The sequence below is a fragment of the Setaria viridis genome, chromosome 5 (genome assembly GCF_005286985.2).
Source record: "Setaria viridis chromosome 5, Setaria_viridis_v4.0, whole genome shotgun sequence".
Lineage (NCBI taxonomy): Eukaryota > Viridiplantae > Streptophyta > Magnoliopsida > Poales > Poaceae > Setaria > Setaria viridis.
In genome coordinates, this window is record NC_048267.2 from 27986569 (window position 1) to 28012762 (window position 26194).

A 26194-nucleotide genomic window follows, 5' to 3' on the forward strand; every position below is an offset into this window, starting at 1 on the left:
AAGTACGAAGTAGAAATAAGTTCCCACGAACATTTCCTCCAACTTATTATCTCACACCATTTTCCTTTTTCATTTAATTTAGACATTTCATTATCTCTGTCATCTCATGACGATTCTACTTGCAACTTATTTCTGCCATCTCGTTTTTTGCTGAACAAATTGCAGTGGCAGTATGCAAGAGCTCGTAGAGCAGCAAACACTGCCCTTAAGCGCCATCCCCATTTTCCAACCACATTTGATTAAAAAGACTGTTTGACTGAAAAGGACGGAGGAACGAAAAGTGATGAGGCCGTATGAAAAAGAACACATCAATGAAAAATCTTTGATTAGTTTGCGCAGGCCACCACAAAGTTCAGTCAGTTGACAATTAACCCAAGAGCACATGCCGCAACTGATGGGAACACAGCATCCAAACCAGGTTAGTTCAACCGAATGGTCCGCGTGATCAGGTCAGCTGCCCTTCCGCCGTGAGCACCAAGGGCAGACGAACGTTGCTGTTTTCAGTGTCATTTCCAGAGCTTGACGAGCTGATCATGGCTCACTGATGCTACTAGCCCTGTTGAATGTGACGCAGCAAGGGCTGCGACCATGCCCTCATGCGCGTTGCTGATGGTCACGGTGTTCTTCTCCCTTATGTCCCAAAGTTCCAGAGACTGCATGATGCAAAAGATTACAACCAAGCACGATGAAGAGGATGGATGTCATAAAAGAGATTAACTTAGGCCTGATGAGATATGGGAGAACTTGCCTCATAACAACCAATTATAAGCAAATAAGGGTAATTTGGGTGGAAGACACACGAATGAAACTTGTTCCCGCTGCAATTCAGCTCATGTATGCATTCGACGTCATTCCCCGACTTAAATGACCACACCTTGACAGAATCTTCACTGACAGAGGCCAGATAGTTACCCGCAGCATCCCAACATACTGATTGAATAATCTGTACGTGTCCCTGCACAGAAACAAAAGCCCAAATTACACCGAGAACATCTATGAATAATGCAGAGTGATTGCAAAAGCTATACAAAGAAGTGAACTTAACATATCCACTAAGTTGGATACTGCAAGTTAGCAACATACTTCAAACAACAATGGGCCATAAAAAGACAAAAGCCCTAGCCAAACCCGGGAATGATGTAATGCATAATGGCAATAGACCCTCAATCTAAAATCTTGGACCAAAATGGTATTATAATTAAGAAAACTATCGTAAAATTTCATTGAGAAATTATCACAGAAATGTCACCATACAGATGTATTAACTGGATGGTGATGAGTTGGTCAACAAATCCCATCATACCACAATAAGTTCTAACGAACATTCACATGAATGGTTGTACTGTACTCCCTCCGTTCCAAATTACAGGTCGTTTTGGCATTCCTAGATTCATAGCCTTTGCTATGCATCTAGACATAGCATATATCTAAGTGCATAGCAAAATCTACGAATCTAGAAAAGCTAAAACGACCTATAATTTGGGATGGAGGGAGTATCTCCTAATTTAATAGATCATTAAGTACTCTTCATAATTTTGGTGGAATTTGCCAAGCTACTACAGGAATGTCAACAAGAAAACGATACTATACTGAACAAACAGCATAAAACTAATTGGGGGGGGGGGGGGGGGTGGGGGGGGGGGGGGGGGGGGGGGAGGGTTCGCATAGACTGCTCAAGAGGAAACATGAGAGCATCAGCAGCATATACTGGATGTGATTCTAGTAGCCAACCTGCAAAGGAGTTCGACAAACTTGTAGCGTCTCCGCATCCAGTATGGATATTGCCTTTTCTGAGGCAGTTGCTAGATATTTACCTTGGTGAGGTTGAAATCTCAACTGAGTAGCACCTTCCTGGAATGATAAATTACAATTAGTAACAGGAGCACATATTACTATACTAGCATGATATCAACACAACAGGTGTGAATCAGAGAAAATGAGTGTTTTACATTGAAAACCCTGACACAGGTCACACAGCTACCATTAGTTATGCTCCAACACCGTACTTCCCCATCACTATCACACGAACAAACGATGTCTTCTTTGTTTGGATGAAAATCAAGCGACATGACAGATGCTGAATGGCCTGTAAAAGTACGGAGCGAATATCCTGGCTGCAAACAGTCAGGAAACTAGTCAGTGGATTCAAAAGAATACAATTTCACAAGTTAGACAGTAATGAAAAGGGATATACATTGTCAGCATCCCAAACCCGCACGGTTTTGTCAAAGGAAGATGTTGCAAGGCGGGTCATGCCAGGGCTAAAGCGAACATCTGTAATTAGTAATGAGTGCTCTTCTAGTGTAGATTTAGGTTTCAGCATATCTGTAAACCATAAAACGACCTGAAAAAAGTAAAAGCAGGTTGTAGCATGAAATTTCTTCAACACCAGTAAAACTGCAATTACTTTCATCTTGGCATCCACACCTTTTTATCATGGCCTCCAGTAGCAAGAAGTTTCCCATCCAACGAAAAATGGCAACAAACTACTTTGTTGGTACTTACACGGGCTTTTGCAACCTCAGTAAAACCCAATCCTGCAACGAGATTGGCAGGTTAGCATAGCACTCACCACCTAAAAATAGTTGCAGTCAAAAATTTCATAGCAAGCTTATACAGAGAAGATGAATGGCAAAAATGTATCCTAAAGCAAATAAACATCCTCCATTTTTATTAAACTAGTTCTTGGATATATGATTAGCTCGCTGCAAAAACAAAGGATTGGCAAATTAAAAAAGCATGATATTCCAAACCAAAGGGCATGAGAAAGATAATGATAACTATCGTCCAGCTATGAATTTGTTCTCACAGGGTCCAACTCAAGAAGAGCAAGGCACCAGAGGGAAACAGTAACAAACCTTTACTAGAATCCATGCAGCGTCCCATAGTTTCTCGAGGATCCATGTCATCTTGGGATAAAAAAGACTCTACATTTTCATCCAAGGAACCATCTTCCAGCAAACGGTCAACGTCAGCCTGAAGTTGACAGCTTTTGTTATCTTGCTGGCAATGCAATGTGCTAAATGTCCCTATGAAAGAGAGAATGTTTGATTTCAGGATATAAATACCAGCGGGTTGGCTGGCGAAGTCAAGCTTCCCGTGCCATCGGAGCCAAACATCATCAATGGTTTCGAAGGGCCACCATTATACTGCAGCTGTGGCATGGACATTGCATCTCCTGGTGTGTGAGTGGAAGGTGTTGAGGGTGCAGAGCTAGGAGATGGCCCAGCAGTGTTCGCTGTTCCTGAACTATTAGCTCTACCAGAGGATGAGACAGGTTTCTTTCTCTTCTTTGATGCCTAAACAATAAAAGACAAATCATAAGTGATTGAATCAAACAAAATCTGAACCATTTGGATGCAGTAACAAATGATAAAATCAAGAATGAGTACTATTAGGGCAAGAAAGCCAAAGCTCTGTAGATATATAGTATCATTAGTAATGCTAAGCAAGACTAAACATGCCTAATCAAATTGCACCTCTAGAGAAAAGCAGATTATTGATGGCTTTGAAGAATATCATTGTATAGGTTAACTAAAAAAAGGCACAGAGTACCGTAAACAAAATACCACCTACTGACTATCAAAACTCACTTCTAGCAGGTAATCATATGAGGCCAAGTTAATAAGCAGAACCAATGATCTACACGATTCACTAAAGATATTGCAGTTGTGACAAAGTAGAACCACTTGCAGGTTGTAAAATGTAAATTATTCCTCCAATTGCATGTACATTCATCAATACCAACATTGGCATGAAAACATTGCATTTGTATCATGGAAACATACTTGTTCAGGAAATCCAAACGAGTTTGGCAAGTTTCCATCAATAGGCATGCTTCCTACTCCTGACTTTCCATGCTGATGAAGAAGCTGGTTTGAGCTTTGAGACTGCTGTCCAGAGAGCGCAGGTTGCTGAAGCTGCTGCTGGCTGTGACTGTGCTGCTGCGACTGTTGCTGTTGCTGCTGCTGCTGTAGAAGAGCAAGTTTCTTCTACTATATAGAAACACCAACATAAGTACATGCTCATAGCAACAGATAAAACGAACTGTTAGAAGACTAATGGAAAGGAAGGAATCATTCTGTCGCAGCATAATTATGCAAGGCAAAAATAGGGTGTTAGGCACACATGTATCTGCAGAAAACACTTAAGAGATAAACTACACAACCAGTCTTTAACAGTTGTTTCATGCGGGCTAATTATTCAATTAGGTACGCACACGATTGCAGAAGCTGTTAGAATAAAATTCTGGCAATAGGGAAAGCACAGGTCTAAACTATGCCTGAATTTTAAGAACTACTCCCTCCATCCCTTTTTATCTGTCGCTTGGGAAGCGTGCCCTCCTCACAATCACGCTTCCCAAGCAATGGATAAAAAGGGAGGGAGGGAGTACTAGAAAAGGGGTCACAAAGTTATAGGAAAATTTGAGGAACTCAAACTGGAGGAAACTGGAAAAGTAACCAGGGGTGAATATATTCCAATATAATCAGATTAAGGCAGAAGCACCACTCAATGTTCCTCCATCAATCCAAACTAAATATAAATACTCCACAAAGAAAATTCTATATCTTTTATGAACTTTGGAAGTATTTGCATGGTGGAGATTTGTAAGGCATACCTTTATTAGCATATCAATATCATTACGCGATCCACCACTTTGGCCAGGAGAACCAAGATTTGGAATAATATCACCACCACTATTTGTCTGCCCATCCTGTCCAAGGACCACATTCCTGTTGTTAAGAAGCATCCTTAATCTTCTGGTATCAACATCACCTATTGAGGAAGGTATATTTTGCTGTGCATGCAGCAAAAGCTGTTGCTGCTGCTGTGGCGTCAGAAACTGAAGCTGCTGAAATTGTTGTGGAGATTGCATAAATGACTTCTGCTGCAGAATTCCAGAGCGAAGTTGATCAAGTCCCTACGGAGATAAAAAAAAAACTACATGTTAATAAAACAAAGGTTGTTAAGAAAGAAACTGTAGTAGCATCAATTACGTGATGCTTACTATATTTTAATAAACCTACATAAATTGCTGAATGCAGACATGCTTTCTGTGACACTCCGAGAATTTTAAGTATACTACAAAATCCTAGAAATTGGCCACAGAAGAGCTGATGATGTACGATACAAGGCATGATATGCGGCAGAATAAATGCAAGGCTGCCGTAAAGCAATGCAGCCACTAGTTCAGGGTATAAGCAACTTCATCCCAGATGATCACTCGGGTCCACCCAAATAGGGTTCAGTCTTTCCACTATCTATACCTAATATTAAAGAGCGGTTGTTTCTTCCAACCGTCATGGTTGTTTTGCAAAAAAATCCCTCAACTTTTTCGTAATCAACCCACAGTCCTTAGAATAGGACTTGTCATTTTTGCTAAAAAGTCCATGTGCCATCCACTCGTCCGTGTCCCATCCTTCAGTGACCTCCGGCCCAAACGAACAAGCCCTCGCAGGCCGCCCACTCACTCCCCCTTCCCCAAGACTCTCGCAGATCCACAGAGCAGCCAATCCCCATCGGCCATCGCACCGGCCGACGAGGCGCCGCACAACGACCCGGCCTTCGCCGTCCGCCGCGCAGGGGCACAGTCCTACGGAGATGCCGCCCAAGTCGAAGGCGGCGGCGGCGGCCGCCGCCGCGGAGCCTGTCTCCGTCGAGGACCTCTTCACCTCGCTCCACCGCCACATCCAGGCCAACGAGTTCACCTAGGCCGTCAATATTGCCGACCAAGGTCAACCACCCCTCCCCCAGCGCGTCTCGGAGCCTCGTGCCCTAACCCCGTTCGAATTTGACCCCCGACTGGTTCCGCAGTACTCAAGGCGGCGCGGGGGACGAGGACGCTGTGCGATGCAAGGTGGTGGCGCACATCAAGGCGGACAAGATCGACAAGGCGCTTGCCGTGATGCGCTCCGCCGAGCACCTCCCCATCAACCTCAGCTACTAAAAGGTGATGCCAGTTGTGCTCCCCTTTTCCTCTTGGTCACCTGATGGATCTGTCTGCTTGCTTGTTCCATCCTGCTCAGCTCACTAGGCTCTGGTTAGGATACAGGAGTGGTTAGATCTTTGTTGATTTGTGTAATTGAAATGGAAGTGTTTGCTTGATGAGCTTCTCCCAATGTAGTTTAGGTTTGATTATATTGCAAACTGCTGATGCTGGCCACTTTGCATAGTGAATTTTCCTATTGAGGTTGTGCGATTCAGAGTAATTGTTGATCGCATGCTACGACCCCACGCTCTGCCAAAACTTATGATTCATATGTTGGGAGAACTACGTCGAGGGGTGGGAAGGAAGGCAAAATCATATGCTCAGTTACTGATGAAGAAGAAACTTCTGTTTTATGTTGTAATGCTTTGATTTAAGTATCAAGTAATTCAAATAGTTATGCAGGTCAAAACAATAAGATCGCATTTGGTATTTTTTCAGTAAATTCCCCAATTTAATTGTTGTTCATATAAGATCAACCACGGGGCGGTGCGCTGCACCGGCCGCCTCGGGGGCCGTGCGCTGTGTCTGGCCACGCCGGCCCCACGCTCCTGTGCGCGGCATCGGCCGCCGTGAGAGGCCCGTGCCGCTCCGGCCACCGCGCCCACGCTAGCCGTGGGCCCCTAGGCGCCGGCCACCGAGCGGCGCGGCCGGTGCCGCTTCGATCGGGGTGACGGCATGGTGAAAAGGAAAGCTCCCGTTTTCGTGCACCTCCGTCGTCACTCGCACCGTTGCCCAACGGATCCGCCATCGTCAACCCTCCAAAGCTGCCCTCCCGTGAGGCGACCACTCCACTACCGACTGGAAGCGTGCCACTCCACTGTCAACGGGAAGCACCACTTCCTCCCGCATCGTCGGTAACCCCAGCACCTCAGCCACCATCTGGTTGGGACGAATTCGGTCGATCCAATCATTGTCATGCCAACCCGCAATGGAGGTCGTCTCCTTAGGGGGGGGGGGGGGGGGCAATGGCAGTCGGCAAGCAACGCAAACAGGGGTGGAGGCCGGGACCTCACACCCCCCTCAATGACGTCCATCCCCTCCAGATCCGGAACTAAGACCTCCACATCTAGCAATTGGGGGCTCGATTTTGCACTTGATTGGAACGATTTGGAGTGGATTATAGAAGGGAGGTGGATGGAAACGAGAAGAGGAGAACACACTCCTGCTCATGGCAGCCAGAGGCGTTGTGGCCTAGAGCTCGAAGCGGGAATGAGGCTAGGCACGGGGAGGACGAGCGCTTGCCTGGGCAACGGCGAGAACGGCAAGATGCGCAGCGCCTGGGCGACGGCAAGGATGGGGCACGATGCAGGTGGCGCCGATGGACAAAGAGGAAGCGACTGGCTGGATGACGATGAGTACAGGGGAAATCGAATGAATGGATAGAGCGGAGGTTAAACGGTGATTTTTATTTCCATGTGTGGGTCCCACGTAATAAACAGATGGCATCAAACCACACACAAATGTCTTCTACTACTATACTTGCAAAGAGAGGACTACCAGGGACAACGCACCAACATATTGTGAAGCGAAGCCAACATATTAGGAACAAGCGAATAATAACGGGAGAGCAAGCAAGGACCGTAGCAACGCATGGGCATTTCTGCTAGTATATTGCTTAAAACACAATGAATTTAGCACAACTTGAACTACATCAACACATTTTTTTAGTAAAAGCTTTTAGATTCCGTACCAAAAATGCTAATAGGTATGAAAGATCTACATGTGTCCCTCCAATCACAAAAAAGGGAATTCAGGTGCCGGTATAGGCGCAGGTGAGTATAAACGCAGTTCTGTCAAAAATAACCCAATCTAATCTATTTTGAAATATAGACCATGCTCCTCTGATATGCAACCACATGTATGACCTCTCCAGAAACAAATGTTTACAGTTCACAGCATAAAATAAGAATGCAATCTAAATTGAAATCCAGAATACAGGAATTCATCATAAATAAAGCACATGCAAGAGAAACTAGTATTCAATCATAAGGTAGAGCTTACCGTGAGTGGCCAACCTTTCAGAGTTAAATTGTTTCCAGCCTGATTAGATCCTGCTAAAATTATAGTAAGTATTAGATCGAATGATCTATCATCAAAAGATTTCAACAGGAATGACCTGGCATAAATGACTGGGCGAAAGTAAGTCTAGTGAAAACATTAGATGATTATTACCTTGGAGACCAATCAATGAACCCTCAGTGCCTGCAGTTCTGGGTGTCAACATTGGATTGATCTCGGTCCTAATATTCTGCAAATTATATATATGATGTTCAATGAGGAAATAAATTGATAACGAGTTCCCTCTCCCTCCCTCTCGCTAATGTAAGTGATTATTATTAGAATGAGAAACACTTTGAATACGTAACCTGTTCTGTCGTAGGCGGTTGTGGGCTTCTTGCCTGAACTTGTTGCGGAGTGCCTGACAAACCACTAGCAGTTCCATGCAAAATTTGCCTACAAAAGAAAGTATGGTCTGGAAATCAGAAACCTACTTGCTACATCATGCAGATGCTCATAGTCAAATTTGATGCATGCCTGCAGAATGCAAAGACAGTCTTTCACACCAATGTTTCAAACATACTGATGGCTAAACATAAGCCCATGGCTCAGGTCTAAACATGGTGCTAATCATCAATAGACAATCAATGAATGACAAGAACTGCCAATTGTAGTTCAAAAATCAAAACGAAGAAAACAGTGATCATCATGGAACTTAAACAAGAAAAAGGAAATAATGCTTGTATTTCCCACCCAAAATCTTTGCAGTCAACCACCCAAAATAGAAAGTAAATAAGTGATTTTGAAAAGCCACCCACCACATGCCAAAAGAAGCATGCATTGCGTTCTCCCCTCTGTACTCATGATCTAGCAACTGATGTAACTTGTAAGTATGAAATATGCAATATACACAACTCAGAATTTTGAGCATACCCAGAGGATTGTCCAGTTGCAGCTGCTTTCAATAATGCTTGGTTTGGATCAATTACTTGTCCAGCATTTTCTCCATATCTTTGCTGTAACTGAAGTTTTCATGACACAATAGATGAGTAAACTAGAAGGTATGAACGACCAGATCTAGCTAGGTATAGGAGTGGTACCTTCATTGACGCCTCATCCAGAGAATCTCTCTGGGGAGGGAGCTTTAACCTCTCTTCATACATTTTGGCCGCCATCGAATTCGCAGTAGCTGGATTTTGTCGGATTAAAGGATCATTTCCAGAAAATCCACTTGCAGCACCATTAAGAAGAGAACCATCTCTACGCTGCTGCTGCTGCTGCTGCTGCTGCTGTTGCTGCTGCTGTGCAGCTCTCTGTAACAACATTTGTTGCATTTGTATTTGCTGCTGCTGCTGCTGTTGTTGAGGTGGTTGTTGGTGCTGCTGTTCCCTTGCTTTGATTAGCTGAGTCTGAAAAATACAGTAAAGTATAGCTTAATTAGCGCCATCAGTTCAGGAGCTATCTCCTATGTCCAAAAAATTCAATTAACAATATTAAGTTTTAGTGGCAATGACTTGTAAAGGAGCAGCTCAATAATGAATTGTGCAGAAATTATAGAATCAAACATAGACTTAACAATTATAAACAAGGCCACTAAACCAGCAGAATTTGGCATCACATCTAAAGATGAATTTTGCGGTCTACCTGGGGCACTGGTGCATAACGGAATCATAAAACGTAACAATAATATAAGGAGAGGGAGGGTCAGCCGGACGTATCTTGGGAGGAAGCAGTAATAAGAGGTTTGAAAGACTGGAATATATCGAGAGATTTTTTTCCTTGCATAGGAGCGTGTGGAAGTGGCCAGAAGGCGAAGAAGGTGGACAATACCGGTTTCAAGCTTTGGTACACAGGGACAGCTGCAAATAGAAATGGAGTGGGAGTTTTGATTAACAAGAGTCTCAAGGATGGAGTGGTGGACATAAGGCAAGAGGAATCCTAGTTAGGCTTGTCGTTGGTGATATGGTCCTGAACGTAATTAGTGTGTATGCCCCCCAAGTAGGCCACGATGAGAGTGCTAAGAGGCTTTTCTGGGAAGATTTAGATAGCCTTGTTAGAAATGTACCTTCTAGCAAGAAGCTTTTCATAGGAGATCTTAATGGGCATGTAGGTACAACAAGTGCAGTCTTCGAGGCGGTTCATAGAGGTTTTGGGTATGGTAGTAGGAATCAGGAGGGAGAGGAAGTCTTTGCAGTAGCTTTTGACTTGATGATAGCGAACACTTTCTTTAGGAAGAGACGGTCCCATTTAGTGATTTTTAGTAGTGGCCAACACTATAGCCAGATTGACTTTATCCTCACAAGAAGAGAGGATAAACAGGCATGCTTGGATTGCAAGGTGATACCAGGGGAATGTGTTGTTTCTCAACATAAGCTTGTGGTGGCAAACTTTCGTTTTCAGATGCGCGCACGCAGGGATAAACAAGCCAAGATTGCAAGAACAAAGTGGTGGAAACTGAAAGAAGACGTCAGAGATCTTTAAGGAAAGGGTAATCAAAGAGGACCTTTGGAAGGAAGGAGAGGACGCAAATAACATGTGGGAGAAGGATGGCAAACTGCATTCGGAAGGTGGCCTCGGAGGTGCTTGGAGTGACCAACGGGGATAGAGGCATAGATAAAGATACTTGGTGGTGGAATGAGGAAGTCCAAAGGACTATTAAGGAGAAGAAAGAATGCTATAGGCGCTTGTTCCATGACAGGAGTGTGGACAACATAGAGAAGTACAAGTTGGCAAAGAAGATTGCAAAGCGAGCTACAGAGGGTAGGGTGTATGCCGATCTTTACCAACGATTAGGAAGGAGAGAAGGACATCTATATAGATGGCTAAGGTTTGTGAGAGAAAGATGAGGGACTTCAACCAAGTTAAGGGCATTAAGGATGAAATGGAGAACATCTTGGTAAAGGAGGATGAGATCAAACATAGATGGCAAGAGTATTTTGACAAATTGTTCAATAGTGAGAATGAGAACACAACCTTGCAGTTGGATGACTCTTTTGATGACACCAACAGGCACTTTGTGCGGAAGATCCAAGAATCTGAGGTCAGAGAGGCGTTGAAAAGGATGAAAAGTGGTAAGGCGATGGGCCCGGATGGTATCCCAATTAAGGTGTGGAGATGCCTCGGGGATATAGACATAGTATGGCTAACCAAGTTGTTCAACCATATTTTTCGGTCGAACAAGATGACGGAAGAGTGAAGGAGAAGTATACTGGTACCAATATACAAGAATAAAGGAGATATTCAAAGTTGTATTAATTACCGAAGAATTAAGTTGATGAGCCATACTATGAAGCTATGGGAGAGAGTTATCGAGCATCGTTTGAGAAGGATAACACGGGTCTCTATGAACCAATTTGGTTTCATGCCTGGAAGGTCAACCATGGAAGCTATTTTCTTAATAAGACAAGTTATGGAGCGGTACAAGGAGAAAAAGAAGGACCTACACATGGTTTTCATTGACTTCGAGAAGGCGTATGACAAAATACCAAGGAATGTTATATGGTGGGCTTTGGACAAACATAAAGTCCCAACGAAGTACGTTGGACTTATTAAGGACATGTACAACAATGTTGTAACTAGAGTCCAAACAAGTGATGATGACACAGATGACTTTCCGATTATAATAGGACTGCATCAAGGGTTTGAACCCTTATCTATTTGCCTTGGTGATGGATGAGGTAACAAGGGACATTCAAGGGGTTGTCCCTTGGTGTATGCTCTTCATGGATGATGTAGTGCTAGTTGATGAAAGTCAAGCAGGAGTAAATAGGAAACTGGAGTTGTGGTGGGAGACCCTAGAGTCAAAAGGTTTTAGACTCAGCAGAACTAAAATTGAATATATGAGATGTGGCTTTGGCACTACTACACATGAGGAGGGAGATGCCAGTTTGGAAGGCCAAGTAGTGCATAGGAAGGATACATTTCAATACTTGGGATCAATGCTACAACGAGATGGGGATATTTATGAGGATGTTAGTCATAGAATCAAAGCAGGGTGGATGAAGTAGCGCCAAGCATCAGGAATTTTATATGACAAGAGGGTACCATTGAAGCTAAAAGGCAAGTTTTATAGAACGGCGATTAGACCTGCAATGTTGTATGGTGCAGAATGTTGGCCTAAAAAAGACGACATGTACAGCAGATAAGTGTTGTGAAAATGCATATGTTGCGTTGGATTTGTGGTCATACGAGAAGGGATCGAGTCCAGAATAAGGATATACGTGATAGGTTAGGGGTAGCACCAATTAAAGAAAAGCTTATCCAACACCGACTAAGATGGTTTGGACATGTCCAACGAAGACCTCCAGAGGCACCGGTGCGTAGTGGAACCCTAAGGTGTGACAGTAATGTGAAGAGAGGCAGAGGAAGACCAAAATTGACATGGGAAGAGGCAATAAGAGGAGATTTGAAGGGATGGAATATATCCAAAGATTTAGCCCTGGATAGGAGTGCTTGGAAAACAGCTATTCATGTGCCCGGACCCTAATTTGTGGCTCTTGTTGGGTTTCAACTCTAGCCTACCCCAACTTGCTTGGGACTGAAAGGCTATGTTGTTGTTGTATAGGAGCACGTGGAAATCAACTATCCACATACTTGAACAGTATAGTTTATATTTAATTTTTATTTTCTCTTTTGTTTCCCCTTCTGGTGGTGGCTCATGTTGGGTTTCAGCTCTAGAGTACCCCAAATTGCATGGGACTTTTCGCTGTTGTTACTATGGAGATAGCATGCTGCATTTTTAGTAAAAAGTTGGCATAGATGGTTTCCGTAAATACATTATAGAATGTTGATTGTAATGGGCAGGAAGGAAGGGCATGATTTAGTATGCCCATCTTGTAGAAGAACTAGTCCTGAAAAAATGGTGAAAGAATAGGTGCATACCTCGATATATGATGCTGCGACATCTGAGTGCTTCTCATTTGTTCGCGCTATGAATATATCCCAAAATACAGACCACCACTCAAAGAGAAAGCCACCAGGAGCATCAATAGCTACAAGAAAGTTAAGCTCAGAAATTTAACAACAATGCCGGCACAAAAATCAAACCATGCTAAAAAGCTCCAATGCGACTGCATTCAAGAGGCGTACCAACTGGATCTGATGAGACCTTCCCTTCTGCTTGGAAGGCCTTAGCAGTTGCCTGCAGGTTCCTCTTGACAAAATAGTCATATATGTACACATCCAGCCTGTTTCATCATTAAGTAATAGATCATTCAGTCCTTCCAAGGAGGGTTGAAACAAACATGTCTATCAACATCACTATTGCAAACCGATTGGAAATTGAAACATTCAGAGGGGTACAACATTTCATTGCATTACTATCTACAAGGACCTAAGAATACAGGAACTATCAGCATCTTTTATTACACCATGTGTCGAATCTAAGACATCCTCATGCCCTGTACTACTTTTCCAAAGCACAAGTATGTACGCCAGGCCAGCAACCTCTACAGAGCTATCAACCCTCCCACGCAACCTCCACAGTAGCCACCAGCCAGTAGTAGCTATTCAAAACCTAGTACTGCGAATCGCATCATTGTCACCCGGCGTGTCACACAGTCACAGCCTTCCAAAATATTCCCGTTATGGCATTATCCGACAAAGGAAGCGCCAAACTCAGTGACCCCTGAAGAGGAATCAACAGACAGGGTAGATACCCTGTCCACCGAAACAAACTGCAGAACGGCAAACGCGAACGGCGCCCCCAGGAAATACCCGCGCTAGGACAACAAACAATCAATCCGCCAGGAAAAAACAGGCAATGCATACTCACATCTTATCCGCCTCCCAGTTGGTCTGCGACTGCGACTGCGACTGCGACTGCGACTGTGACTGCGACATGGCTGCCGTTCCTCGCGGCGCGCACCGACCGAGCGCGCCCTCCCGCCCTCGGCCCTCTCAGGACTCACAGAAGCGCCCACGAGCAGTGACGCCCCCTCCCTTCTCCGGCCCCAGCTCAACCACCGGTGGGCGAGCGAGCGAGCTAGGGCGCCAGCGGCTGCCGGTGCGGTGGCCGGTGGGCGGTTGCGCGGGACCCGAGGCGCGGCGGAAACCCTAGATTTCGCGGCGAAGGCGACGCGAGAGGCGGTCAGGGAGCGTGGGAGGCGGGGTGGAGAGCTGCAAACTGGAACGGCGGGAGGGGCGGGAGGGGAGGCAGAGCAGGGCCAGGGGTGGGGTAGGAGAAATGGAGATGGGGAAAAAAACAGGAGGGGCGGGGTGGGAGGCTATCGAGGGACGAGGGGACAGGGGCGCCTCAGCTCTGCGTGCGCGAGACGGCGAGGGGCATCGATTTTCGGTGGTAATTGACTTGGGCGGTGACGCATGACGGGTGGGGACGGGAGAGACGGCGTCCGGTGTGGGGGCCAGCTGTCAGTGAGTGGGGCTAGCAACGTGAAAGGACAGAGGGTGGCGTGAGCGTCGTTTGCACTTTGCAGCAGAGCAGAATAAAACGAATGGTGTCCTTTATCAAAAAAAAAACGTATGGTGCGGGCCCGCAGGGGTGGAGAAGTACCGCGCCGTTTCGACATGCGAGCGGCGGTTTTTCGGCTTTTTACCCTGTGAAAAATATTTTTTGAAAGATTACCCTGTGAAAAATATGAGCACTTAATATACCAACAGGTAAGTTCAACAATGTCCCATGTGAAACAGATTCACGACTCACGAGAGTTCTACTAAGAACGGTATAATCAACTACTCAAGTACAGTAACGATCTAAAGGCTACCTCTCTTTTCAAGCTTCAATGGATATAATGGCTTATGAGGGGCTCCATAGCTCTAGCAACGGTAGGAGGGGCTCGAGCCCCATCTACCCGGTGCTAGATCCACCCTTGCTCAAGCGTAAGATGTGCACTAGCAAAATTGATCACAATGAAAACAATGAGAAAAAAATGACCTTTTACATCATCATGGTAACCTCACAAAGGATAAGTTCTTTTTTTCTAAACCTCTCACTTGCAGAGATATACACAAACTCACATCAATCGTCCATGTACACCTAGACTAAAAATTACTACACACAATTAGGTCTTTGGATAGGTAGACGAAACCGCCTAATCGGATCTCATAGGTATAGCTCTACATGTGAACAATAACAATTTTATTTCTATGAACATGCCCAATACGAGATACCATAGATTCAATTAATGGACTCCATGTCAGTCTCATACATTATAGCCCCACTGGCTACTCGAACCCAACATCGGTTGTCCTCACATGGTTAAACTTAACGCTAGAATAGGCTTAAACTCGAAACATTCATATAGTATAAGAAAATCACATTCAACAATACCACATCGCTATATCTAAGGTTATCATAATATAAATCATTACTTTGTTAGGGCTTTAGGAGGAAATTAAAAACATCAAGCAATGTTTGCGTCATGGTGGGTCATGTCCACGAGATCTCAAATTCTCAATAGTTCATTTGGTTATACTTCTAATGGTGGAACTTGTCTATCGTATCTAGGTTCAAGTCCTAGATTCAAAATGACACTCGTATTTTTCTACATTTATTCTAACACATCGCTACTCTTCTTTATTTCACTGTTAGTGGCCATGTGTTTTGAAAACAAGAAGTATGAATCTTTATAATTTTTTAATTAAAAAAGGTAGCAAGGATTTTTGTTCAGCATGTAAAACTTATAAGTACTAAATTAACACTTGAAATCTATGGTGTTCAATCGCAGTTCGTAGATGCACATGGGCTATCCGCAAAGCCACATATAGATTTAATTAAGTGGGTTGCCAACCCACATGCATCTCTAATCATAGACACAGCAGCAATGTTGCGGACAGTCAAAATCAAGAAAAGGATTTAGTGATTGAAATATAAAATGTACTTGTTGACATTAGAGCTATTTTTCCATGGTGTATAATATTTCAAGCCTGTAAAAAGGACAATTTATTATGCGTTGTAATTTTGGTTTTTTCAGCTTGATTATCATATTTTTCGAGTTTTAAATTCAAATGTGAATAGTATCACCACTGTAGCATGTAGACCCATTTTAAGGCCAAATTAGAGTGTCATGATCCTCCAAATTGATTATATCCCATTGCGTCGACCACGGCCTGATTTTCTCACATGTAGAGCCATACCTTGAGATCCAATCAGACGGTTTCGTATAATCCAAAGATCTAATTGCGTGTAGTAATTTTTAGTCTAGGGATCCAATCAGGCGGTTTCGTCTACCTATCCAAAGATCTAATTGCGTGTAGTAATTTTTAGAGGGGTACATGGACGGTTGATGTGAGTTCGTGTATATCTCTACAAGTGAGAGATCTATTGGTATGTTGTGCATGTAATATTTATTTCCTCGGTATGAGCATCATCTTTCAGGGTTTTAGCGCGAAAAGAAAATATCAACAAACCAGGCCGCCGTAGACTCATGTCAACACCAAGCTACATTCCTCCAATTTAGTAAAAGTAAGTGCCCATAGTATAAATACTTAGATCCTGTTATAAAATTCACCAGCTGAGATGATTAAAGCTGAGTAACCCTCGGATTTAAAACCTAGGCTCATGGTCTAGGGACCAGTCGTGCTCTTTTTTCACTTTTACGGTTTTGAGATGACCATGCTCCATTTGTCATAACATTAATTTTATTGCCACATAGGACTTTTAGCTTATATGGCATATATTAAATGAGAGAAAGAATATGAAGAGCAAGAAAATTGTTCTCATGCAAGACCCAGTGTCGATACGAGAACCTATGCTCTAGACATTGACAAATTTTGCATTAGGAGAGAAGATGGTGTCTTCATAATTGATAAGAACAAATGCAATTGGTTGAGAGGAGAGATGATGAATTTATTAAGGATCCACCTCAAGAAATCATGAGTTGCAGAGGATAATTTCTAAAATGATACCTTGCTTGCTTTTGTGGTAGTATAGACATTACATATGGACACTATGGCCTCGTTTTCTTCCACTGACTCGAGTGTTTAGATACTAATTAGGAGTATTAAACGTAGACTATTTACAAAACCCATTACATAAGACGAGTCTAAACGGCGAGACGAATCTATTAAGCCTAATTAGTCCATGATTTGACAATGTGTTGCTACAGTAAACATTTGCTAATGATGGATTAATTAGGCGTAATTAGGCTTAATAGATTCGTCTCGCCGTTTAGACTCGTCTTATGTAATGGGTTTTGTAAATAGTCTACGTTTAATACTCCTAATTAGTCTCTAAACATTCGATGTGACACGTGCTAAAAATAAGTCAATGGAAGAAAACACCCCCTGTGGGTTGGGACTGCCCTAATGTCAATATCATGAGGAAATGACGTGTTTGGTTCCACACCACCGTTCACCGTGCCACATGTGTGGCTGCCATGCAAAAAACTGGCCGGTGCTTGGTTGACTGTCAAACGTTTGGCGTGCCACAGCTTTCTAGCGTTTTTCGTGTTGTTTTTCTCCCCACAAGCTGCCGAACCTTTGGCATCAATATTTGCCGCCACAAGTTCCGGTGCCGCCACCGATTGGCGTGGCTCGTTGCGGCCAGCAACCAAGCATCCAGAATGACATGCTCGGTTAGTCAAATTAGGTCTTGTTTAGAAGGGAGGGGCTAAACTTTAACCCTACCATATCGGATGTTCGGATGCTAATTAGGAGAATTAAACATGAGCTAATTATAAAACTAATAGCAGAACCCCGAGGCTAAATCGCGAGACGAATCTATTAACCCTAATTAATCCATCATTAGCGAATGGTTACTGTAGCACCACATTGTCAAATCATGGACTAATTAGGCTTAATAGATTCGTCTCGCGATTTAGCTTAGGGATTGTGCAATTAGTTTTGTAATTAATCTATATTTAATACTCCTAATTAGTATCGAACATCCGATGTGATAGGAGCTAAAGTTTAATCCTATCTCCCAGACACCCCTTAGTACATTACAATTCAGCGCTTCAGAACGCTTTGCGTTTTCCGTGAAGCTTACCCCTAGTAGGATATGATTACATGCGTAAGCGAGCGTTCAGAGGCGAAAGCAAGCGATCTGCACCGATCTGTTCGACAGTGATAAAAGGATTTGCTTAATGCTGCCGTATTAAGCAACATGGCCTGTGGTATCCTGTGGCCCGTGCGGCCGTGTCGCTGTCAACTCGTATCATCGCAGAGAGCTACTCCTGGCTGACCTGTCACTGACCCGTCTGATGGTTGTTAGCAATGGCGATTTTTCGTTGCAGAATCGGCTTCAAACTTGGCGGGAAGAGGTGCCCAGCCATAATAAGGCCCCGTTTGTTTCAATTTCTGTCACATCGAATGTTTAGATACTTATTAGGAGTATTAAATATAGACTAACTACAAACCAATTGCATAGATGGAGGCTAATTTACAAGACGAATCTATTAAGCCTAAGGGGCTATTTGGATACGAGGTGCTAAACTTTAACAATGTCACATCGGATGTTCGGATGCTAATTAGGAGTACTAAATATGAGCTAATTATAAAACTAATTGCATAACCTTGTGCTAATTCGCGAGACGAATCTATTAAGCCTAATCCATCATTAGTAAATGGTTACTGTAGCACCACATTGTCAAATCATGGACTAATTAGGCTTAATAGATTCGCCTTGCGAATTATACTCCATCTGTGCAATTAGTTTTGTAATTAGCTTATGTTTAGTACTCCTAATTAGCATCCAAACATCCGATGTAACATGTGTTAAACTTTAATAGGGTGTTCCCAAACACCGCAATGAATATGTGCTAATGATGGATTAATTAGGCTTAATAGATTTATCTCGGGAATTAGCCTCCATATGTATAATTGGTTTTATAATTAGCTTATATTTAATCCTTCTAATTAGCCTTCGAATATTTGATGTGATATGAATTTTTAGTCCACCTAAAATTCCAAACACCCCTAGATTCCGACAAAGCCGCAGAGGGGCTTCAGTGCTTACTGCGAATGGGACAGCTGAGGCCTGCGGCGCGGCACAGAATCAGTCAGTCAGGCATCGGGCCAATAGGCAGGAAAGAGCGCACGGATTTCCGCGCAATAACCACAATGCCCTCCTGGTCACAACGCGCCAATTTCCACGGCTGGGCCTAGGCAGTTGGCACTGGGCACCGGCAGTGGGGCGGCTGCCTGTGCGCGCGAGCAAGGCAAGAGACAAGCCGAGAAAACCCCAGAGCGAGGTGTTTTGGTTGGACTTTCCAACTTTGCTTCTACTTTTACAAAAGTTAAAAATCAATCAAAGGGTTCCAAAACCATTGATACATTTGCTCAAAAGCAGCTTTCATGGTAGTACAAACTCAAAAGCACCTCTCCCGCTACTTTCAAGTACTTTTAGAGTAAAAAATTACCCACCTGCCAGTAGTTATGATGTACCGTTTCGTTTTCTCCCGATCTATTTCTCTCCCGCACGTGAAAACGAACAGTCTGGCTCCTTCCCCGTCCCCCGCGCAGGACCGTTCCCATCCTTCACGTGCTCCAGGCGGTCCGCCGGCCGCCGCCCCCCGCCGCAGGCCCCCTGCCCCCGGATGCCCGCCTCCGCCCCCAGACGGCCACCGCAGCCTACCTATGGACGGCCGCCGCTCTCCGCCCGCCGCGGGCGGCAACTCAACGACACCGAATCTCACCAGCTAAGAGATCGACTAAGAAGTAGCAGCCATGGCCAAGAACCACCACCACCTCGTCCACCTCCTGTTCTTCCTCGCTGCCGTTGCGACGGTACGTGCTCCGTCCCGACGGCTCCTTCGAGGTGTTCTTCGCCGGAAGCGGCGCCAGCTGCGAGTTCCACGTCGGCGACCGGTACCAGCTCCGGTCCGAGTGACGCATCACCGGGAACGCGCGCGCGGGGTCTATCAGGGAGTTGCGGGGCGTCAGCGTGAAGGTGTTGTTCGTGTGGCTCGACATCACGGAGGTCGACCGCGCCGGTGACCAGCTAAGCTTCCGCGTCGGCCCTCTGTCGGCCTCGTTCCTGAATCCTTCCTGATCCTGTGATGCATCATCGTGTCCTCTTCTTCGGCCAGCATTACGCTGATCACGCGTCGCTGCTACCTGCTGCTTGTTACTACAATTGGTGCTGCTGCTGTCGATGTATCAGTGTCATTGGATTATTTGTTGGATGATGTAAAAAAACAACAATCACAGAGACAGGCCTAGTTCTTGCCCTGTTGGGATCTGAACTCTAAACAGTTCGATTTGAGTTTGATGTTGACTTCTGAAACTGACCTCCGATGTTTGGACGAGGGTGTCTTGATGTTGACTGCTGGTGATTGTTGCTTGCGATTTTCCTTCGATGTTAATTGGGAGATGGGACTACTACTCCTATTTGATGTTTTGGTTAGTGCGAGAGGATAATAATGTTGGATAACATCATTGTATAAAACTTTTGATAGACATTATTCTATTTATGTGGACCAATCCCTTTAATGGATGAAGAACGTATAATTTTTTCTTTCTAAAATAGTCATTTACATATGCGAATTAGTGAACACATTATTTTGTTACGAGTAATTTGCATATAAACACACCACAGACCTTTAGGGACGTTATAGGTATTTCTTACCCAGCCTACAATTTCACAGCTGGTCTAACCAAACGTTATTCTGCTTTTCCCACAGCTACTTTCTCACAGCTGCTTTTCCACAGTCCACAGCTCACAGCAGCTTTTTCAAAAGCCACAGCCCAACCAAACACATCCTAAAACTTGGGATGTGCGGTGGCGCCTTCTCCTTCTCGTGTTGCGCTGGACACTTGTACAGTTGTACCGTTGCTTCCCGTCGAAATTGGCACATGCACAAGCAGCACATGGAGTGGAAAACTAGTAGTTGCAGCGGATATGTAAATTTACGTGAATCTCACCGTTGGCCAGCGTGTATGTTTTATGATCAAACGGCAAACGCCACTTTCTTTTTCCGATTTAGCTCTTTTAAAAAATGCAAAACCTATCAGTATTTTTTTTCTTACAAAAAATGCACCCCTCACGCTTAGCTCAGGGTTCGTTCGTCCCGATCGAGGAACGGGTTTGAGATTGATGGAAGGATGGGTCGAAGCCTAGGGCAGTAGTTGAAACCTCGACCCAATCCTTGCAAGAACGACATGAGGGTTTTTGCTCGTAGTGTTGAAAAGATATAATGAGTAAGTTATTTGGGTCATATTTCTTTTATTCTAGCAAGCACATGGGCCCAAAGTAGCGGCCCATAGCCTAGTTCAACAAGTTGTCAAATTGACTGATTTTTGGTCATCGCCCGATGCTTACGGATGTGTTGGTATCCTTTCCAAATGTCTCATGCACTCAATTACGTAACTAAATTTTATGGATCATCCCCATGTTGTCATCCTGAAAATTGTTGGTTCACATACCATATCTCGTACCAAACATTCCGAAGATATATACCTTGCTCGAACCGGGAGCATGAAATTTATTGATCCACGTCCCACGTACCCATTTCTCGAACCGGTCGAATCGGGAATCTTGTGACACCGGTGATAACCCACCCATACCCGTTCAATCCGTAGCTAGCTAGCTCTGCCAACCCAACCCACCCAAAAATACATATCGTCCACCCACTCTGCCTGCGCCCACCAGCAGTGGGTTAACCCATGGCAGCCAGCATGCCCTGGAGGAGGCCAGGAGCCACACGCACACAAGCACGCGGCATGCTTGCGACTGCTGTGGCCCTGCAGGAGCCTCCCTGGTGCCGGTCTGGTTCTTGGAATGCCCCCCAGATCACTACTAGAAATATGAGCATTCACCTCAAACTTTAGTACCGGTCACATTTTAACCCAATACTAATGTTAGCATTAGTACTGGGTTCAAATTTGGGGTTCTCGAAAACTTTTTAGTACCGGATCGTAACACCACCCGGTGTTAAAAAGTGACCCTTTAGTATCGGGTGGTGTTAGAACCCGGTATTAAAGGGTCTTGGTCTAGACTCTTTCGTACCGGGTCGTAACACCACCCGGTGTTAAAAAGTGACCCTTTAGTATCGGGTGGTGTTAGAACCCGGTATTAAAGGGTCTTGGTCTAGACTCTTTCGTACCGGGTCGTAACACCACCCGGTACTAGACCCGGTGTTACGATTCAGTACTAAAGGTTTCTCCACGGGTTACTTTAAAAGTGAGGGATAATGGTACCCACGGGTCCCCACCGACCAGGATACTGGCTGGTCTAACAAGTGGGTCCCGCTCGACCATGGCGTGCGGGGTAAGGTATGAAGACACGTGGGGCACAAGGTAGGAGATCGGGCGACTAGAATCCGCCCGGATATTGCGGGATATATGTTGTAGTCCGACTCAGATTGCTTTTCATGTAACAACGGATTAGATCCTATCCGATTGTAACCCTAGGTCGTCAGCCTATATAAGGTGGCTAGGGACGCCCCCAAGGGGAACGCACATCAACTCTTTGCATCCCATGCCAACAATACAATCCACCAGAATACAGGATGTAGGATATTACTCTTCGAAGGTCTGAACCTATCTAAACCTTGCGCCCTTGTGTTACCATTCGAGCTCTTGGTCTTGCGATCTCCCCTGTCTACAAATCTACCACCTGGGTAACCCACTAGTGGACTGCCGGTCACTAAATCTGACAGTTGGCGCGTCAAGTAGGGGTGATTGTCGCCAACTAGGGGTGATTGTGAGATCGTCCCTACCGAGCTCGATGGCATCCCGCCCCGGAGTCATCTTCCCCGAGAGCATGAAGGACTTCCTCGTCAAACCGATCTAGCTCCACTTTGGGAGCATGCCAGTGGACTCCGACTTCACCGTCTCCTTCGCCGAGGCGGCGTCCGCCGCCAGCTTCTCATCCATCGGATCTGCACCGACGAAGCAAGGTCTTCACCTGAGGATCATCACGCCGTTTGCCTAGCAGGTCAGCGATCTTTCTCTCTCAGAGAGGGTCCCACATATCCTCGCGGCAACCCGACAACCCACACCCTCCGATGTAATCGCGGGGCTAGATCGCATCAGCAACACCACTGCTGAGTGCATCAACCTCTCAGAGGTAGCACTACACCTTGAAAGGTTGGCGTAGGGGTTCCCCCCTACCCCTTTTGGCATTAAGAACTTGGTTGCCGTGTTTTTCGAAAAACTCGGGTAGTCTTTCCAGATCCAATCTGACGATCCACCCAAACCCACCCAGTTTTCGGACTGCGACGAGTTCCAGGTCCCTTGCTTCGCCCTAACCCCTAACCCTTATGGTGACGGCGACAACGGAAGATCCACGTCACTAGATCGGGAAGCCTTTGCTATCTCCGCCGATGAACCTCCTTGTGATGGCGAAACTTCCTCCCAAGAGGAAGGGCGCAACGAGAGGAATCAAGACAGTGGCAGGCGCTGCCAACAGGAATGAGCTGAGCCAGTCCGTTAGACACTTGCCGCCCCCGCAGTGGCCGGTGCACCGCCTTCCCGCTGGCACCTAATGGCGGCAACAACGACGACCAAGGGGGCACTGGAGGTCAACACAGGCATACCTTACGTGCCCGCAATCTGTAGGCCAACCTCGAACAGGCCGGTCATGACGTCTTCACCACACCCGAGGCCAACCTGGGGGCTATTTTTGCTGATCTGGAAAACCTTCCGGATTCAGAGAAACTACAGCGGATTCGGGCGCGACTCCATGTCGCTAATGCCCAAATCAAGGAAAAGGCCCAGACCCCAGCACACTCAAAAAGTCAATCATCACACTCCAGATCTACATCTATCCGGCACTCCCAAAGCCAATCTACTCAGAGTAGATCCGATCGTAGCTGAGCCGATCACGGCCACTGAAGGGGAGCTAGGCTGGAGCCCATTTAGGAGGAGGAGGTAGACCTGTCCCAGGGCAATGACCACCATCCCGACGACGAGGACCGCCGACTAGATAACCACCACCACGACAACCGCCACTGTGACAGACGAGGAGACGGCGAACGCCACGGCGGCCTGGTCGGCAACCTGATCATGACCTCCGTGACCATCTCCGTGATCACCGTGACCTCCATGGTGAGCTCAACAACCTTTACTGGGAGTGGGACGAGGCAGAGCTCTGATGGCGCGCCTAGTACGACCACGACTTTGGCGCTCCAGGGGTCGTCAATCAGCCAAACCGCAACGTGGAGCAAGAGGCCCGCAACCGCCGGGAGGAGTTACGCCGCCGCGACAATTACGACTGTCGCTATGGCGCCCCTAGCGATGCCCACAATCCACCCCAGCATGACAATGGCTCACGCCCCAGGGCCCCACCGGTACAATACCGCGTCATGGAGGATGACGACATGGACATCGACGGGTTCGCCGAGTTTACCCCCCACCTCAGGGCTGTCCAGTGGCCACCCACCTTCAAGCCAGCCATCAACGAGAAGTATGATAGTCGCTCCGACCCAACGATCTGGCTGAAGACATACTGCACCGCGGTCTAGGCTGCAAACGGCACCTACGACCAAATGGCCGCCTATTTTCCGGTGGTGATGGGAAGCGCACCTCTCCTATAACACTTGGGGTCTGCTCACCAGAGCCTTCACCTAGAACTATCACGCTACTTACACCCAACCCGGAAATGCGGAAAACCTCGACCAAGTTCGCCAGCGGAAGAACGAAACTCTCCGCGAGTACGTCAACTGCTTCTTCGACAACCGCAACAGGTTAGCCGGCGTTGAGGACTGTGACATCATCTGGTACTTCTGCACCAGCCTCAAGAACTGCTCGATGTTCTGCACCATGTTCCACGCTGCTCCCAAGATGGTCGGACACATGATGCCGATCATCAATCTACACGCCAACACAAATGAGGCCGCGAACGTCCAATTCCAGGATGGCAAGAACCACCATAACAACGACTACAAACCATCGACCCATCAAGACCACCAGCACCAGCCGTGGCCACAGCCCTCTCGACCTCGGAAGAGGGCCCCTGAGGTCGTCGCCGCCGAAGCTGACCCTGTGAGGCAGACAATCTTCCTCCAGGAGGAGTTCGACGATATGTTGAATGCCCCGTGCCCCTTCCAGAAGGACGCACGCCACAATCTTCGGGACTGCACGGTCCTCAAGAAGGAGCTCGACACCCTGGTGGAATACAAGCGGCCTCGCTGGAATGACTACCGCAAGGAAGACAACCGCCACCGCGACGACCAACGCAAAGAAGAGCACCGGGACCAGCGCAACACCAACACCAACCAGGGCGTCGGCAACGACAACGGCAAGTTCCAACGCGTCGAGCAGGAGGTGAACATCATCATCGGTGGCCCTAAAGCTTTCTGCAGCAACCGCAAGCACAAGTTGCAAAGACGGTAAGTGCACTTCGTCTCCGTCACATCAGTCTAATATCTGCACTGGTCGGAGATGCCCATAACCTTCTCCAGGGAAAATCACTTGGTGCACCTCCCGAACCCCGGGTCTTACCCGCTGGTGGTGTGCCCCACCATAGACAAAGTCCTCCTCTCCAAAGTGTTGATCGATGGTGGCAGCAGCCTCAACATCAGCTTCACCGAGACCCTGAAGTGCATGGACTTCAACTTCGAGCGGCTCCTTTCCTACGAAGACCCGTTATACAACATAGTAGCCGGCAAAGGATCCTATCCTATTGGGAGAGTCATCCTGCCGGTCATGTTCGGCACCCCTGACAACTACCGCACCGAGCATCTCACCTTCGAGGTTGCCAACTTCAGGACCTCCTACCATGCCATCTTTGGCAGGCCAATGCTGGCGAGGTTCATGGCGATTCCCAACCATACCTACCTCATCCTGAAGATGCCAGCTCCAAATGACATCATCTCCGTTTGCGGTGTCATTAAAACATCCTACAAGTGCAACACAAAAGTCATGCAGCTCGTCGAGACCTTGGAGTACTCGGCCAACACCACCATGATGCTCGCCGAGTCCAAGAAGGTGGACCAGAACCAGCTGAAGATCCCAGAGCTGGACCCAATGCCCATGGCGCTGCAGCTCGACCCGCAAATCAAGAAGATCAGTCTCTGCCTGGAAGACCCGTCCAAGACGGCCTTCATCGGGGCCAGCCTTACCCTCAAATAGGAAGACATGCTTACCAGTTTCCTCTTGTACAACTCGAACATATTCGCGTGGAAACTATCCGATATGCTCGGTGTCCCGCGGGAGCTGGCTGAGCACTCCTTGGAGCTGAGCAAGACAGTAAGGCCGGTCAAGCAGAAATTTTGTTGTTTCGCTCAAGATCGCAAGGATGCCATTAGTGTAGAACTAAATAAGCTCTTAGCTGCCGGATTCATCCATGAATGCAAGCAGTCCGAT

At 46.2% G+C, this 26194-nt stretch overlaps 1 protein-coding gene across 2 annotated transcripts; it reads right to left on the reverse strand.

Annotated features, from left to right (window-relative positions):
• Positions 1-294: 294 nt before the first annotated feature.
• LOC117857261 (transcriptional corepressor LEUNIG) lies at positions 295-14150 on the reverse strand. 2 transcript variants are annotated; one of them, XM_034739849.2, is made up of 18 exons: positions 13761-14150; positions 13076-13173; positions 12869-12978; positions 9088-9396; positions 8921-9009; positions 8356-8443; positions 8162-8237; positions 7991-8040; positions 4619-4921; positions 3789-3992; positions 3069-3299; positions 2859-2976; positions 2428-2537; positions 2195-2344; positions 1950-2114; positions 1732-1851; positions 749-955; positions 295-653 (listed from the first exon to the last, which is right to left on the reverse strand). In XM_034739849.2, exons 1-18 carry the CDS (start codon positions 13826-13828, stop codon positions 507-509), a joined length of 2643 nt encoding a protein of 880 aa, XP_034595740.1. In that variant the 5' UTR covers positions 13829-14150; the 3' UTR covers positions 295-506. The 2 variants fall into 2 exon arrangements, with proteins under 2 accessions (XP_034595740.1, XP_034595739.1); XM_034739848.2 differs by having other exon boundaries at positions 7991-8043.
• Between the last annotated feature and the right edge of the window lie 12044 nt (positions 14151-26194).

Coding starts and splice junctions, on each gene's coding strand:
- LOC117857261 (XM_034739848.2), bottom strand. CDS start 13,828: ATGTCGCAGTCACAGTCGCAGTCGCAGTCGCAGTCGCAGTCGCAGACC. Junction 8,044..8,161: donor TTCATTGATTGGTCTCCAAG/GTAATAATCATC, acceptor CTATAATTTTAG/CAGGATCTAATCAGGCTGGA. Junction 2,538..2,858: donor CTGCATGGATTCTAGTAAAG/GTTTGTTACTGT, acceptor ATCTCGTTGCAG/GATTGGGTTTTACTGAGGTT.